General features: G+C 57.1%; 1 protein-coding gene across 17 annotated transcripts in view; it reads right to left on the bottom strand.

The window, feature by feature from the left end:
• The window catches only part of SEMA4B (semaphorin 4B), a 74280-nt gene that overhangs the window by 12849 nt on the left and 46305 nt on the right, over positions 1–15126 (bottom strand). For 15 of the 17 annotated variants that reach the window (XM_074317705.1, XM_019718024.2, XM_074317707.1 and 12 more), the window contains one exon: positions 10014–10197. In XM_074317705.1, coding sequence (XP_074173806.1) covers positions 10014–10197 — 184 coding nt within the window. Of the gene's footprint in view, positions 1–10013; positions 10198–10436; positions 10610–10692; positions 11056–15126 lie in introns of those variants that run through there. The other 2 variants (XM_019718029.2, XM_019718030.2) reach the window with 2 other exon arrangements.

Below are 15126 nucleotides of genomic sequence, written 5' to 3'. Positions count from 1 at the left end.
GATACCAGCTGCCATCCCCGGGCCAGCACGGCCCTCCACACAAGCCAGCTGCTCAAGAGGCCCCACACCGCCTCCAGTCATTTTGGGAGTGCAGTCAATTTATGTTGGAGCACAGGAAAGAGATGCCTCAGAGAATGGGGCGAGGGGCCCCTCACACCACACCTTCCCGTTCTGGGGATTCTCCTCCTGAGTACCCCTGCCCTGGGCCACTCAGACTCAAAGCCATGGTGTCCTGACGGCCGTGGCCCTCACCGTCCCTCCTGCCCTGTACTTCACAGGGGCTCGTCAGTGGGGCTGGCTTTCCAACTGGGAATCTCCACGAGATCGATTAGGAGTGCAGACTCTAGAGGCAGAGAGACCTGGGTTCAAATCCTGCCTCTGTCACTTCCTAAGCCCTTTGCCACCAGGACAAGCCACTTAACAGCTTGGAGCCTTGCTTTCCTTATCTGTAAAGTGGGGATAATAGCACCTTGCTTCATAGGGTTGTTATGAGAAGAAATGAGATAATGTATGTAAATAATAATATACATAATAAGCCACGTTTACTGAGCGCTTACTGACAACAACTGCACACGCTATCCCAGGGTTGGCACGGTGTCTGGCACACGTTCAACACTCGAGCGGATCAAAAACAAAAGCCCAAAGCCCTGCAGGAAAATCCAGCCCAGCAAGAGCACAGCTGGGAGGAGCTGTACCTCCCTCGTCCTCACGGTGAAAACACTCACGCCAGGTGATTGTAACCTCGGCCTGCACCTGGTCACACGAGGGTCTCCAGGCCAGTCGGAGAGCAGCAGCTCAGTAAGGGATGCTGTCACAGGCCCATGCTGTGTGTGTGAGCTGGCCCCCCGTGACGGGTCACCTGCAGTCCCAGCACAGATGTCTGTGCAGGCCCTGCCTGAGCTTGCCCGTGTGTGCGCGCGCACTCACACGTACGCACGCGTGTCCCACCGCAGGGCTTGTCCATGCCTGTGTGTTCGCTCCAGGCTGCTGTTTGTGCCGAGGGGATGGGAGGGGGTGTTTGTGCCCTCGGCCCCCCGGGAGTGCTGGCACACCTCTGGGTGGATCTGAGCGTCTAAGCTGCTCTCTGTGAGGTGCAGGGTGTCTTGTGTGGCCCCAGCCACATCCTCCACCAGTGAGTGGATGAATCCAGGACGGAGAGAGCCGGGCGGCCTGAGGCTGTGGCGTTTTCCCAGGTGGGATGAAACCTTTCCATCCACCCTGCGCCAGCAGAGGCCTGAGCAGGGGGCTTGTCCGGGGCCCCAAGGAGGCTGCACAGGGGCTGGCAAGGGGCTCCTCCGAAAGGTCATGTGGAGTGGGGCACGCGAGGGCCCCACTCCCCATCCCAGGGCCTTCACTATCGGCAGGAAGTGATGCGGAAACAACTCAGCCCCTATCTTGTCTAGAGTTTCTCTTTCCCTGTGACTCAGCCGGAAGTTTGGAGCTGTCAGGGTTGAGACTGGAAGAAGGCTCAGCAATCTCTGTCCCCACCCCTGGGCAGCCAGGGAGCTGCGGCAGGGCAGGGCCATGACTCAGAGCCGCACCTCACCTTTCTCCGCACCACAGCTGACCTGGCCTAATATCCGGCCCTCCACAGGCCCCGGCAGGAGGGGGCCATGAAACACCAGTGGCGACAGAGCCAAGAAGACGCCCCCAGCAGCAGGGGTGGCCCGTGACCCTTTCCAGAGGGTCTGGGCCCGGGACAGCCCCTGAGAGCCTCCCAGAGGCTCCATGGGAACACCTGTTCCCAGGAAGTCACATGGGACCCTTGGACCCACTTGTGCCAGCAGGAGTGCTGACTCAGTGGCCAACAAGGGCAGCTAGCACCCTGGACACACATCCTCACTCCACACGGCCCAGGGCGGCCTGATAGGCCAGAAGCCGTGGGCCACTCTGTCGTCACCAAGCCAGGACAGAGTCCCCAACAAGGAAGGTTCACTCTGAGCAAGGAAGAAGGGCTGAGCGCCAAAAGCCTTCTGCATGGGTCCAGGTAACCAAGAAAGAGGCACAAAGCAAGGGAGCCTGGCTGCTGCCAGCACCACCACGTGGCCGCCAGCCCCTCCCAGACCACCTCTGCCCATCAGGCCAGCAGAGCCCTAAGCCAGGACCTGCCCCGAGCTGCCATCCCCTTGGCAGCCTGACCTCTGCCTGCCCCACCCAGGGCCTCTCGCCACTGCGCTGCGTGCCTGTTGCCTCATGACCTTTCTCTCCTGAGGCCTCTGCCCTCGGGCCCACCATCCTTCTCTCACAGATGTCTCCCCTTTTTCCGAGGAAATTGGGGCCATCAGGCATAAACACCCTCAACTTCCCACTGCCCTCTCATCTCCTCGGAGACTGATGCTGTGTCATTAACCTCTGCCTCCCAGAAAGCAGTTTTTCTCTTTAATATTTATCCTAGAAATTTGCGTACCTCCCTCCTCCCCTTTCTCAGCCAAAATCCTGAAGAGAAGAGCCGCCCAGGGCCGTCTCCATTCCTCACCTCCCACTCACTCCTCCACTGGGAGTCAAGCCTCAACCAGCCCAGCGCTCGCCAGGGCCCAGGCATCACCTCGCTGCCAGACCCCAGATGCCGAGGGGCATGGCCTCCACGGCACGTGGCCTCGTGAAGGTCCCCTGTCCTCCAGGTGTCTGCCCCACGGACCTCAAGGGCACTTCACATCCCCTCACACTCCTGGGCTTCCTCCCTCCAAGAGCTAAGAACGCACGCGGGCACGTACGAAGCGCTGAGCAATGCCCGTACTCCTGGCAACATTGCTGTGACGCAGGCATCACCACCTGCATTTCTCAGGTGAGAGGACCGAGGCACAGGGGGGTACTTGGCGCGGTGACCAGCCGGAAGAGTGGCTGGGACATGACCCTGGGCTGCCAGCTTCAGGGTCAGTGCTACAACCAGCCTTCTCCAGGGCTTGCTCTTGAATGTTCTTGTTCCCTGGAGCCTGCACTTGGCCCTGGGGTCCCACATCCATGCCCATCGCCTCAGCGACCTGGATGCTGGCAGCCCCCAAACCGCTTCCTCCAGTGCAGCTCTTCCTCCAACACTCCAGCCCCCACGGTGCGGGCCCCTCCGGCCCTGCCCCCATCCAAACCCCCTCTTCAGCTTGGGGTCGTGTCTCTGGGGCACCACTCATCCAGCGGCAAACCTGGCATCCCACTGCCTTCCCCCACCCCTCCAACGAGGACAGCCAACCCATAATCAAATCCTGCCAATTCTTCCTCCACCATATTTTCCAGATTTATTGCCCTCACTGTCCCCGCTACCAAGTCCTGACCCAGGCACCAGCTTCTCACCTGGGCCACTGCAAAGCCTCCATCCCAGCTGGCCCTGCCCCCCACCCCGCTGCGATGCTGCAGCCAGAGGACTCTGGGAACTGTGTCTGTCCTGTGTGAAACCCGTAATCGTATGTTTATGTCCAAGCCCCTAACTCACCAGCCACATCCCCCGCCCCAGTGTCAACTGCATGACACCAAACTGCAAGTCAAGCTCCTGTTTCTCCCCTTGAGTCTTTGCTCAGGCAGTACCCCTGACCGGGAGGCCCTTCCTTTTAACAAACTCTTACTCATCCTTTGAGACTCAGCTGTTTCACCTCCTCCAGAAGACCTTCCTGAATCCCTGTCTGGGCCCCTTCTCTGGGCACCCGTCGTTTCCTGTTCACACCTCTCTGATGCACTGGCCACACTGTTTGATGACAAGAGGCTTCCTGTCTCCTCCACCGAGTTGAAAGCACCTTGAGGACGCATCTTACTCATATTTGTATCCTGTGTGTCACCTGGCCAGGTGAATTCCAAAAAGTTGTTCAATAAACATGTGTTGATTGAAAGAATGACTGACAGAGCCCTAAGTCCCAATTTAGGGTGCTTCGGTCCCGGGAGGGGCCTGAGATTCAAAGGGGGCGGCCTGGAGGCCCTGAAGCCGGAGGCTGCACCCCCCTACTCTGCCTCCGCCCCAAAGCACTGCAGGCCCAGGGTGCAGATGGAGGTATGGCAGCTGAAAGTGCTGCGGGGACACAGGAGAAAGGCCCCAGGGACCAGGAGGGGCAGGCACAAGGCCCATGAGCAAGTCCTGACTTACCACTGACCAGCTGTGCAACTCTGGACAAGGCACCTGCCGTCTCTGAGAGGCCGCCCTCCCAGGGGTGCTGGCGAGACCGAATAAAGGTGGCATGAGGCCGTGCCAAGCCCTGCTCCCAGGTTACGGGGCCACAAACAGTCAGGACTGGCCATACCCATGCCCCCCACTCCTCTACTGCCTTCCTTCTTCCCAAACTCTGCTGAGTAAACACCCAGCACCCTGGCCATGTCAGAAGCCCATCATGATGGGCCGGGGGCCGGGGGGCAGTGGTCAAGGGCAGGGGACAGGGTGCAGCCGCCTGGAGGCAGGTGCCCTCTGAGGAGATGGCCACTGCGTAGCCCCACACACTTGCTGCTAAATGGAATGGGGGCCCAGCCTTGCCAGACCTTCAGACGAGCTAAACACCTGGATTTTTATATAAAGTGACCTGCGTTTTAAATATCGGTGACTGATTAAGATTTTTCTAAAACACTTGGAGGCCAAACGAAACATATCTCCAGCTGGCTCTGGACCACTGGCCCCAGTATGCAAACTCCTGTCTGAGACGTTGCCCCCAGTCCCCAGGCACCACATTGCTGGCCACGGCTGCTGGGTTGGCCTTACTTCCAACCGTGGCAGTGCCACCAGGGGCCTCAGCTGCATCCTTGTCCCGTCCAGGGAGTGACCTCAGCAGATTTCTTTACCAGATGGAAATACATAACCTATCAATTATTCAAGGGCTGGGCTGGGTCATTTTGCTGTTTTTGTACATTTCACAGGTGACGCAGGAGGCAGCTGTTCTGATGGAAAGAATGTGGCTCTTACACCAAAGAGCTGTGGCTCAAGGCTTGGACCCCCTAACCTTTCTAGCTGTGTGACTCTGACAATGTGAGTTGGCTTCTCTGAGCCTCAGTGCCCTCATCTGTGCAAGATGGAACAATACCACCACCTCCACACCCAAGGGTAGTAGCTGGCGCACAGCGGGTGCTCGGGGAAATTTCTTCCCTCTTCATATTAGCACCTCTCTCAGAGGATGGGCGAGGGGAGGCCGAAAAAGAGGCAGGGAGTCGGTTCATTTGACCCCTCTTTAGAAATTATGATAACATGCGAGGTTTCTGTGTACTGTCCCCACTGAAACCCCCTCACCATAGGCCTCCCAGCTCTCTGCACCCCACTATGCTATTAGGATGGGCTTCTCAGAGGACACGAGTGCCGACCACAGAGGTCCCGTGGAGAAGAGGTCAGGCCACAGGTTTGGGAGACAGAGCTATATGACTTGGACAACATACTTCTTCTCTCTGAACCTCAGTTGTCTGATCTATAAAATGGGACTAATTCCATCTTCCAGGCAGGTGGAAACAAGACAACCAATGCGGGTGCCCCTGGCAGCTCTATGCCTGTTGTCCGCCTTCTACCTTGTCCGAGGTACTGAATGCTAGAACACACACAGGAGGACACCACCTGTGTCACCTCAGGGCTGGAGGGCTGGCTCCTGCCTTGCAGTGGAGATGGTCACATAGGAGTGGTGGCTAAAGAGTGACCAGGGCGATGGCACAGGGCTAGGAGCAGAGGAAAGGCTTGTGGCTTTGGGACTGGCGGGAGGTGGAGTGACCCATTATGGGACGTTGGGGAGCCATCTCTGTGGAAGCCACTCTCCATCCTGGACACAGGGGAGCCCTGCCGGGACAGGGGGTCAGAAGCACGGAGGAGGGGCTGGGAGGGCTGCTGGGGAAAGCAGCAGGAGCTGCTGAGAGCAGGCCAGCTTGGACCAAGGGGGTCTCATGCTTGATTTGCTCCTCTCCACCTGTGTCCCCCAGGGAGGGCCACCTCAGAGGCCTATCCACCAATCCTGAGCACCTGTGGGGGTGGGAAGGGGACTGCGGATCCCCAAGAAGGCGATATAGGAAGGCGTGATGGACGTCATAACCGGAGTCCAGCCTTTTCTCCAGGCCCCGTGCCATCCTCTGTCTCTCTAATCTGGAAGATGAATGAGCGGGTGTATCCAGATGTGCCCCAAAAGTTGTGCAATCCTCGAGTTTTGCTGGGTTGGCACACAGGCATTTCAACATGCAGCTGAATGTGGGTTATGCAGAGGGCAGAGTGGAGCAAGCGAGGGGCAGGAAGGAGGAAGGCGCGGGTCAACACCGCGCAGGGGTGGTTCTTGGGGCAAAGCAGGACTTTGCAAGAGCTGAACCAGGAGGCTTGAAAAGTGGGCTACAGGAAGCAGGACCCCTGGGGGTGACGTCTCCCCCAGGGTGGGGGTGGGCCTGTACCATTTCCTCCCCTGGCCTGTGGTCTGGGCACCGAGCAGAGGGCCTCCACACACCGAGCACGCAGACAGCGTCTACCAAGTTGATGCAAATCACCTCACCGGGGTAGGCGGGCAGGAACTTGCTACCATGGAGAACAGAAGCCGCTACCTGTGACTGGGGATGCGGCAAGTGCCAGGCAGAGCACCAGACACTTTACATCCATCATTTCACGTCATCCTCTCAGAACCCTGGGAGATGGGTCCTGCTACCGTTCTACCTTGCCAGCGTGAAAACAGGCCTGGAGGAGGTAGGTTGTGCAGTTAGTAAGAAGGGCCAGCTCGTTTTCCACGCCGGGCCGTTAGTCCCCACAGTTACAGCTCTGACCGGAGGGGCCATGGAGATGCCAGCCCACGGGTGAGAGTTGAAGACAAACACTCATGTTGAGCTCAGGCCACAGCGTGGAGGGAGACCAGTACCTGGCCAGGTACAGACTTTGAAAGCGGCCTATTCTGAGGGCTTCTCAGAGTAGCCGTGCCCCTGGGTGCCAGCTCCAGGGTCAGAGGACAAGCAGCTGATTTGTGCCTGTGCCCCGTTCTCTCGGCTCAAGGGGGTTTTGCTGACTGCAGGGGGCAGGCCTGCAGATTTATTTCCAATCTGCTTTGGAAACACTGTGTCCATAGCTTTCCAGCCAGTCACATCCAAGGCAGGGGCGAATTAATAATTCTTATTAATTGCCCATATAAGGGAACCCCATACGACTTTGGTGAGCCATAGGGGCAGGTTTTTGTTTCTTTGCACATGGCCAGGCCAGGAGGCACTGGGCCGCGTAGCTGACACAGCCAGGCCATCGTTTCCGCTCGGCATCTCTCCCACTCCGGACACTGCACACCCCGTGGTCCTGGAATTCCAGAGCGCACAGCTTCCAAAGCAATAGAACCAACATCCCACCCACTTCTTTGAAGTGGTCCTTTCACAGGGACAATTCCCTCCCTCTTATGGCCTCAGCTTGACCAGGTGACCCGGGAGCCCCCAGTCTTCCTCTCCCTCCTGGCCACTGAGTGAGACCACAAATGGGGCATCCCCTCCTGGTGGCCCCAGGAATCTGATCGGCAGTAATGAGGGGTCCACAGGAAGGATACTCCACTTCCAGGGGTTGGTTTCAAACCACAGACACAGCCCACTGTCTCAAGGCATCTAGGTCCTTGGGGGACTCGGGTGGGAATGCAGTAGGTGGCAGAAAAGGGGGATGTGGTGTCTAGTTCCATGACTCTCTCCCTGTTCTGTGACGGCAGGGCCCTGGGGCCTCATGCCCAGTGTCCCATGGCCACCATGGGCCTGCCCAGGAGGGGCACGCTGCCAGGAACATCTAATGAGCCCCCAGGGACGAGGCAGGAAGCCGCCTCGGGCCACGCTCGGAGGGTGAGCCTGTTCAGTCACCAGGGCATTCCACTCTGGGGCTCCCAGCCCGACAGGAGGACGTGCTCGTAGACAGCAGCGGGGCAGTGGGCATCGAGGGCCAGGAGGAAGCCCAGTGAGGTGGGCACGCAGGCTGCAGTGCAGCTCAGTAAAGCGGGAGTATGTGCTCACAGCTCAGGTCAGGGCTGCTGCGAAACCATGCCAGGCTTTGGTGGGCCAACCGGGTCCCCTCTGGGTAGCCCCAGCCTCAAGCACACAGCGGAGGGTCTTTTTCTCTCAGATCCACAGCTTGGAGAGCAGAGTGTGCACTGCATTTCCACGCCTCAGCTGGGCGCCACTGTGCCGTGCACAAAACGTGTGTCATCTCTGGGCGGGGGGTGGGGGGGCGGTCCTCACAGGTGAACCCAAGGGTCTCAGTCCTCTGGGGATTTTAACGTATGAATTTGGGAGGGACACAGCCATCCAGACCATAGCACCCAGTGACCTGTGCGAGGGGCGCTGGTGTGTGACAGAAGCCTGGACTACGGCCAGGTAATGGTCATGAACTTGCGGAAGTGGGCCAGGGCCTGGAGCCGCGTGGGTTATAACCACAAGAGGTGTAGGTGCGCTCAAAAAGCAGGTCCTCTCGGCTCCGCCTCACGGCCCCCCTATTCTGCCACTCAGTCACCCTGCGAGTGGTCCCCAGCCAGTGCCAGAGCTGCACACAAGACCTGGGGCATTTGATACGGCCTCCACGGGCCAGCCCCGTTCCCCCACCTCATCTCACCTGCCCCCCCAGCTGAGAGGGTCAGAGGCCAGAGGGAGCTGTGGCCACAACAGAGAAGCAGCCAGGCCTGGTCCGGATACACATGTTTATCCCCACTTAATCAGCTGGAGGGACTGCGGCCACACTACCGCACCAGCACTGCCCCCCGCAGGCGCAATCACCCAGCACTGTCAGGATGTGCTGGGATGAGCCTGCGCCTCAGCACAACCGAGACAGCTACCGCTTACGGCGCGCTCTCTGCGGACCAAGCCCTGTCCTGAGGACTTTTCAGACCCAAACTGGATCTACTCCTCACTCTCTGGGGGCAGGTGCTGGTCTTATGCCCGTTTTACAGATGAGAAAATCAAGGCTCAGAGGAGTTAGGCCACTGGCTGAAGGTCACATGGTCACTAGTGCCTGAGGCAGAATTTGAGCCCGGCCACCTTCTCAGCACTGTCCTGCTGTGTTTCAGAGATGGAACTCGGGGCCGGCCACCGGGTGCATTTAAGTGCTGATCCTGCTACTCTGTTGTTTTGCAAATAGGATACTTTTAGGGGTGGAGGTGCTGTAGGAGACGGAAGTTTGGCAGTTTTCAGTCTGTAGCCTCTAATTTATAGGTCCTTGCTTTAATTCATACAGTGTGACAACCAACAAGTAAGGGACTTAGAGAAGCAACATCTATCGGGTACCTTTAGACATATGTCCATGTAACACACCAAGTTTCACCAAATCTCTAAGACAGGGTTGCCAGGTACCTGTGCCCATTTTGCAGATGAGAAAATGAGGGCTCAGAGAGAAGGGACTTTCTTGCCCAGTAGCAGAAATAGGCTTGGAATCCACGTCCCTCTGATTTTAAAGAATTGGAGAGGCAACCCGATGAAAGGGGGGTAAGAAGGGAAAGCGGAGGGCTGGAACGAGAAGGGGCCACAGAAGGAGGCGTGAGCCCCAGGAGAAGGACCTGGCCAGTGAGGACGGTACCGTTGGGTCACTCTGAGGGCCTGGGAGGCTCAGCACCCAGAGCTGTCTGCATCCCCAGTCTGGTGCCTCCCAGGCCCCAGGCCCGGGGTGATCCCCCCAGGGTGAAGGGGCCGGGAGGGAGACAGGGAGGCTGGCGCGCAGGCCGTAGGACTCCCAAGTCCTGCTGCGACTTGCTGGAATACCAGAGCCCAGTGTTTACGGGAAGGCAAGCTGGGGGCGGCCCCGCCGCTGGCTCTGGTCAGCATCAAAGACAAACAGATGGGCAGGCGGAGGATCGGGAAGCCAACACCATGGAGGCGCCACCGAGAAAGGGCGCCCTACCAGGGGCGACCCAGTGGGAGAGGAAGAGGAGCCCTCCCAGCCCATTAAAAGAATAAAAGAAAGGGGCCGGCGGCCCGCAGCTCCTCTCTCCTCTCACTCACTCACTCCTTCCCTCCCCGCAGCGCTTTGAAAGGAGGAGGGGTCCTAGTGAACCCCATGCCTCCCACAGGCCCCCAGACTCCTTTGTCACAGCAACCTCTGCGCGAGGCACCTTGGGGCCCCCTCCCCGCGCCCACGGAGCCGTCCCAGCACTCACCCAGCGGCAGGCTGATCCGAGGGGCGAACGCCCGAGTCGCGGGCGGCAGCAGCAGCAAGAGAAGCAGGAGCAGCCGGTTCCTCCCGGCCATCGCGGCGCGCGGGGCTCGGACAGCGACGGCGTCCTCCGGGCTCGGGCTCAGGTGGCTCAACTGGACTCGCCGGCGGTGGACCAGCCCCTGGACCTGAGGGTGGGGCAACGGGTGACGTGATCGCCGCGAGCACGAACCCCCCCGGTCCCCGCAGCTCGGTCTCGGTCTCGCAATCCCCGCTCCGAGGCTCGCCGCCAGCTTAGGAGGGAGGGCCGCGCCGGAGGAGGAAGTGGGGCGGGCAGCCAGCCCTGCCTCTCCCGGCCCTGCCCGCCCCTTCTCCCTTCCTCCTTCCTGGGCGCTGTGGGCACGAGGGGCGCCAGCTGTGCACGCACCTAGAGGGGCCAAATCCAGGGATCTGTAGGCGCCAAGGCCACCGAGCTGGGGTGCGGAGGAAAGCGGACCCCTAGATCTCCGCCTCCACCTTCAGACCCTCCCACCGCCGCCCTGGCCCCCTTCCGGCTGCTCTGCGACCCTCTGAGCGGGTGGTGTGGTCTCCACCGTGCGCGTCGTGAGGGTCGGGCCTGGGTCTCGTCCCTTTATTTCCGCTCCCCTCCTCCCACCTCCCCTGCGAAAGCTCCTGACACCCACTTGTCCGTGACCAAATGAGCTCCACCGAGTTCGTGCTGACGCCGAGGCTGGTTGCTCCTGCGTCTAAATTTCTGCACGGATCAGTCCACCTTAGGTCTTGGCTGCGTTCCCTGCAGGCCCCGCACTTACTCCCAGGACGCTGTGGGGCGTCCACGCTTAGAATTCTGTCCACACCAAGCCTAACCATGGGTGGGGGAGCCGGGCACGAGGAGCTTAAGCGGAATCAAAGGGTTTCGTGTCCTGCCAGGGAAGTGAGACCTCCACAGCCTGCCCGGGCTGGCAGGGCAACGCACTGTCTAAGGCTGGAGTGGAGCCCAGAGCACCCACCTTAGAAAAGGCACCATCCACGCACCCCAGGACTGGTCCCTAACATGCCCGGGAGGGTGGCTCAGGCCAGCTGAGACCAGGGGTTTCAAACTGCAAGCTGGACCCCTTAGTAGGTCCTTAAATCAACCTCTGGGCTCCCTATCAGCATTAAAAAATAAACAGAATGGAAAGTATCCAAGTGGGATGGTCAGCAAAAGGATACATTAGCTTTGGGAAACACTGTTTCAACTTTTCCTAAGTGTGCACTGGATCGCGGTAAAATGCAATTTTTGCTGTATTTCGAATGAAAAGGAGTTTCACAACCTTGCTAGTCATTTCCATGGCAGTGGGGACAGTTTCTCCAGGAATTAGCTGCAGTCCTGGGAAAGTTCCTCATCACCCCCGCCTGCCAAACGAGCTTCCTCAGAGACACCACCATTTGCGCTCACCCCATGCCCAGGGCCTCCATCCTCTCCCACAGGGGGGCCGTGGGGGTGGCCACCGCATTCACATGGTCCCAGGTCCTCTCTCCTGCAGCCAAGCTGCTCCAGGCTCCAGGACTTACACCCTCTATGGGCACGGGCCAGGCTAGCAGCACCCCTTTTAAAAGGGACCCCAGCACTGGACACAGAATTCCACGTGGGCTGTGGAGAGCAGCAAGCACGCCCAGCTCTAGCCCTGCCCAGACTTTGGACACTAACTACCTTTATAAGTGCTGTCAATCCATCTTTAGCAAACGCCCAAGCTTGTATCTGCAGCCGGGACCTCTATCCCGAACTCCAAAGGGCCTCACCATTTCCACCGCTGTCTGGTCTGACAAGCATCTCAAAGCCAACATGTTCCGAAGGAAGCTCCTGACCTCTCCCTCCCCCTCCCAAGAGTGGGCTCCATCTGCGGGAACCTTCCCCATCTCATTTAACAGCAAGCCCGTCTTTAAGTTGCTCGGGTGAAGAACCAAACTCCTTCATTTCCTCTCACTCCCCACATCCAATCTACTAGCAAATCCATAAGCTGACCACTCATCACCTCCCGGGGGCCAGTTACCACCTCCCTTCTCCTGGTGACTGCCGCAGCCTCCTCACTGAGCTCCCCACGTCCACCCTTGCTCCCCGGCATTCTGTTCTCAACTCAGCAGCCAGAGTGACTCACATGACACCAAAGTCAGGTAGGTCATGGCACGCATCTGCCCAAGACCCGCCGATGGCTCCCTGTCTCACTCAGAAGAAAAGCCAGAGGCCTTCCAGTGAGTGGCTGCAAGGCCTGCGTTCTCCTCTCACCCACGGCCACGGCCACTGCCCTCCCCCCACGCACTCCACCCCAGGCTTACTCACAGGCACTGGCACTGGGACTTTGTCCTGGCTACTCCCTCCGCCTGGGGCACTCGCCCCCAGATAGCCCCAAGGCTGAGTCCACTGCTTCCCAAATTTTTGCTCCAAGATCACCTTGAGGAGTCTGAACTTCCTCCACTGTTCCTCACGCTGAGATTTTCTTCCCAAAGCACTCACCTTCTAACATGCTACATGATTTGCTTATTGGTTGTGGTTTTTCTTATTGTCTAAACTCCCTACCTACCCTTCCACTCCCAAAATGGTGGGCAGGGATTTTTGCTTATCTGACTTGTTAGCTAACAGAGCCCGAGCTTCTAGAACACTGCCTGGCATACGGTAGGCCCTCGAGTAGTATTGGCTGAATTAACCTAAGCGTCAGGGAATACGGTTGGCTCATGACAACCAACCACCAGAGCTACTTTTTGATGTCACCTTTGGTCCTGTAAGAGTTCCCTTAAACCTGAAATTATACAATTATCTTTTTCAACTTAAGCACAGGACTCCGTATTGATCTCTTTTAAATCTGTTGGTTCTGGTCCAGATTTCAGCCTATTGAGGTCATTCTGAATGACTTCTATTAGCATACGTTTGGCTTCCCCTCCAAGCTTTGCGTCATCTGTAAATTTGATAAGCATTCTTTATGCCTTTACTCAAGTCATTGATAAAAATGTTGGGTGATGGGGCAGCCAGTTAGCTGAGTTGGTTAGAGGTCGGTGTTCCTACCAAGTTTGCCTGTTTGATCCCCACATGGGCCACTGTGAACTGCACCCTCTACAACTGGATTGAAACAACTACTAGACTTGGAGCTCACGGGTCCTGGAAAAACACACTTAAATAGAATAAAAGTTAAAAAAAAAAATGTTGGGTGAGCAGACCGAGCACCTAGTTCTCGGTTTCTAAATACCACTGTCCAATAAAAGGTAGCAGTGCTCCTTGGGGAAATGAAAGGGAAAGTAAAAAGTGAGCCTGGGACATTTTGTGGGGCCAGAAAAGCAAGGAAGCGATTAAAGATTAATGGGGTCACGTCAAAAGAACATAGGGCCAAGCTTGATGACTAAACTTGGGACAATTTGAGCATCAAAAATCAAAATGAAGTAATGGGTTCCAATGCATTAAATTAGAAACAGCGTATAATCCACAGTGACATTCAGAGAAACTGATGGAGAGAGGAGAGACAGGAAGCTTTCCTTTGCAGAAAAATGCTGGCTGAGAAATGTAGAAGAAATGATAGAATTGGAAAATCTAGATTCAAGCAAGGGTCATTACTGGATGCTAAACCAGTGAGTGGAAGATTGTTGGGAAACTATATGTAAACAAGGTATCAAAGTGGGTCCCACAGATGACGTACCAAAGGGAAAATGAGTCCCTAAGGAAGAGCTCTGGGGCTGCATCTTAACCAAGTGGTTGAAAGAAGCATCACCCGTAACGGGACTTCCTGCCATCATTTATGTCCTGACGTGATGCAACAAGAAATACACAACGTCAATCCTTGTAGCATTCTGGTCACAAGTGTTGAACTCTGATCGAACAATGAGGACACAGTTAAGATGCAGCCAGCACTCTCCAAGACGACTAGCCTGAACTCTTCCAAAAGGTCAGTCTGATGAAAGGCAAAAAAGATGGGGGAACGGCTTTAAGAAATTGAAAAGACATGCGCTACACACCTGAAGCTGAAGCAGAATAACACTGTCAACTATAATTAAGTGTGTGTGTGTGTGTGTGTTAGAAATAGTGTGACTGCATCTGTGGCAGTTTTAACAATTGGTTAATACAGAAAAGCTATGGGTATTTTATAAATTTGGGGGGGGGGGTGCTATGTGTGAGACAGGACCCGAATCAGAGCCGAGTGCCACCAGAGCCTTCCATCACGGTTAAACCTGGTCAATGTCCTTTCCAGGCTGAGCAGCTGGCTCGGTGTCCTCCTACCTGCACCGCACCGTCCAGCCCCTATTTCTCTATATCATCCATAAGAATCTTATGAAAAAAATGGCAAGAAATCATGCTGCGATCAGGGAACGAGCCTGCCTGTCTTCTGCTTCGAGCTCTCGCCCAGGACAGGGCTGGATGCGCGGCGCGTGCTGGCAGCCCGCTGGCAGGTAACTCCTAATAGGGCAGCAGGCTGGCCTGTCCTAGTGTCTTGGCAACACCAGGGTGGCGTGACTGCTCTGCTCATCCCTGAGGAGAGGAGGCAGGGGCTGAAGCAGCTCGCTTGGTGGTTAATTATATTCCGCTCATAGCTATTCAAATGCTTTAAGTATGTCTTATGCCAAGTGGGTGGCAAGCCTGTTGGGGACAGTGACAGGTCTTCCACCGCTGGAAGCCTCTGTGCCAAGCACAGCGCTCCCACAGGACCTCCACGGGGCTGACAAAATGAAGGACCCAACTGTTGTCCTGGAGAGGAGCCCTCACTCCATGCCCCCAGCGTGGTGGCCTGGGCCCCTGTGGGCTGCCCCGTCTTCCATTAGTGCGCCAATTTGTTCTTCCCAGACTGGAGAAAACGGAGGACAGCTGAGAGAAAAACCTCACTTGAGCTGACTTCCCGTGGGCACTAAAGTGTGGTTCCCAAGCCAATGCCGTGTGCCCTGCTCCCCTTTCCACTCTTGGACATGAGCAAGTCTTTCTCGGCCAGAAAGTCCGTTATAAAGAGTTCAGGGGCGGCCTGGAAAGAGCATATAGAAAGAGCCGAAGAGAAAAGCACCCTCCTCCGTGCCTCCCCGCCGGCAGCATAACCCCATCAGCTGCCTGGCCCTCTTCCTCCATGCTCTCTCACACAGTCCTGCCTTCCTCCCATCCTCACCTT

Source organism: Rhinolophus sinicus, linkage group LG13 (assembly GCF_036562045.2).
Source record: "Rhinolophus sinicus isolate RSC01 linkage group LG13, ASM3656204v1, whole genome shotgun sequence".
Lineage (NCBI taxonomy): Eukaryota > Metazoa > Chordata > Mammalia > Chiroptera > Rhinolophidae > Rhinolophus > Rhinolophus sinicus.
The sequence above is the reverse complement of the archived record's forward strand: the minus strand, read 5'-3'. Positions and strand labels throughout refer to the sequence as shown.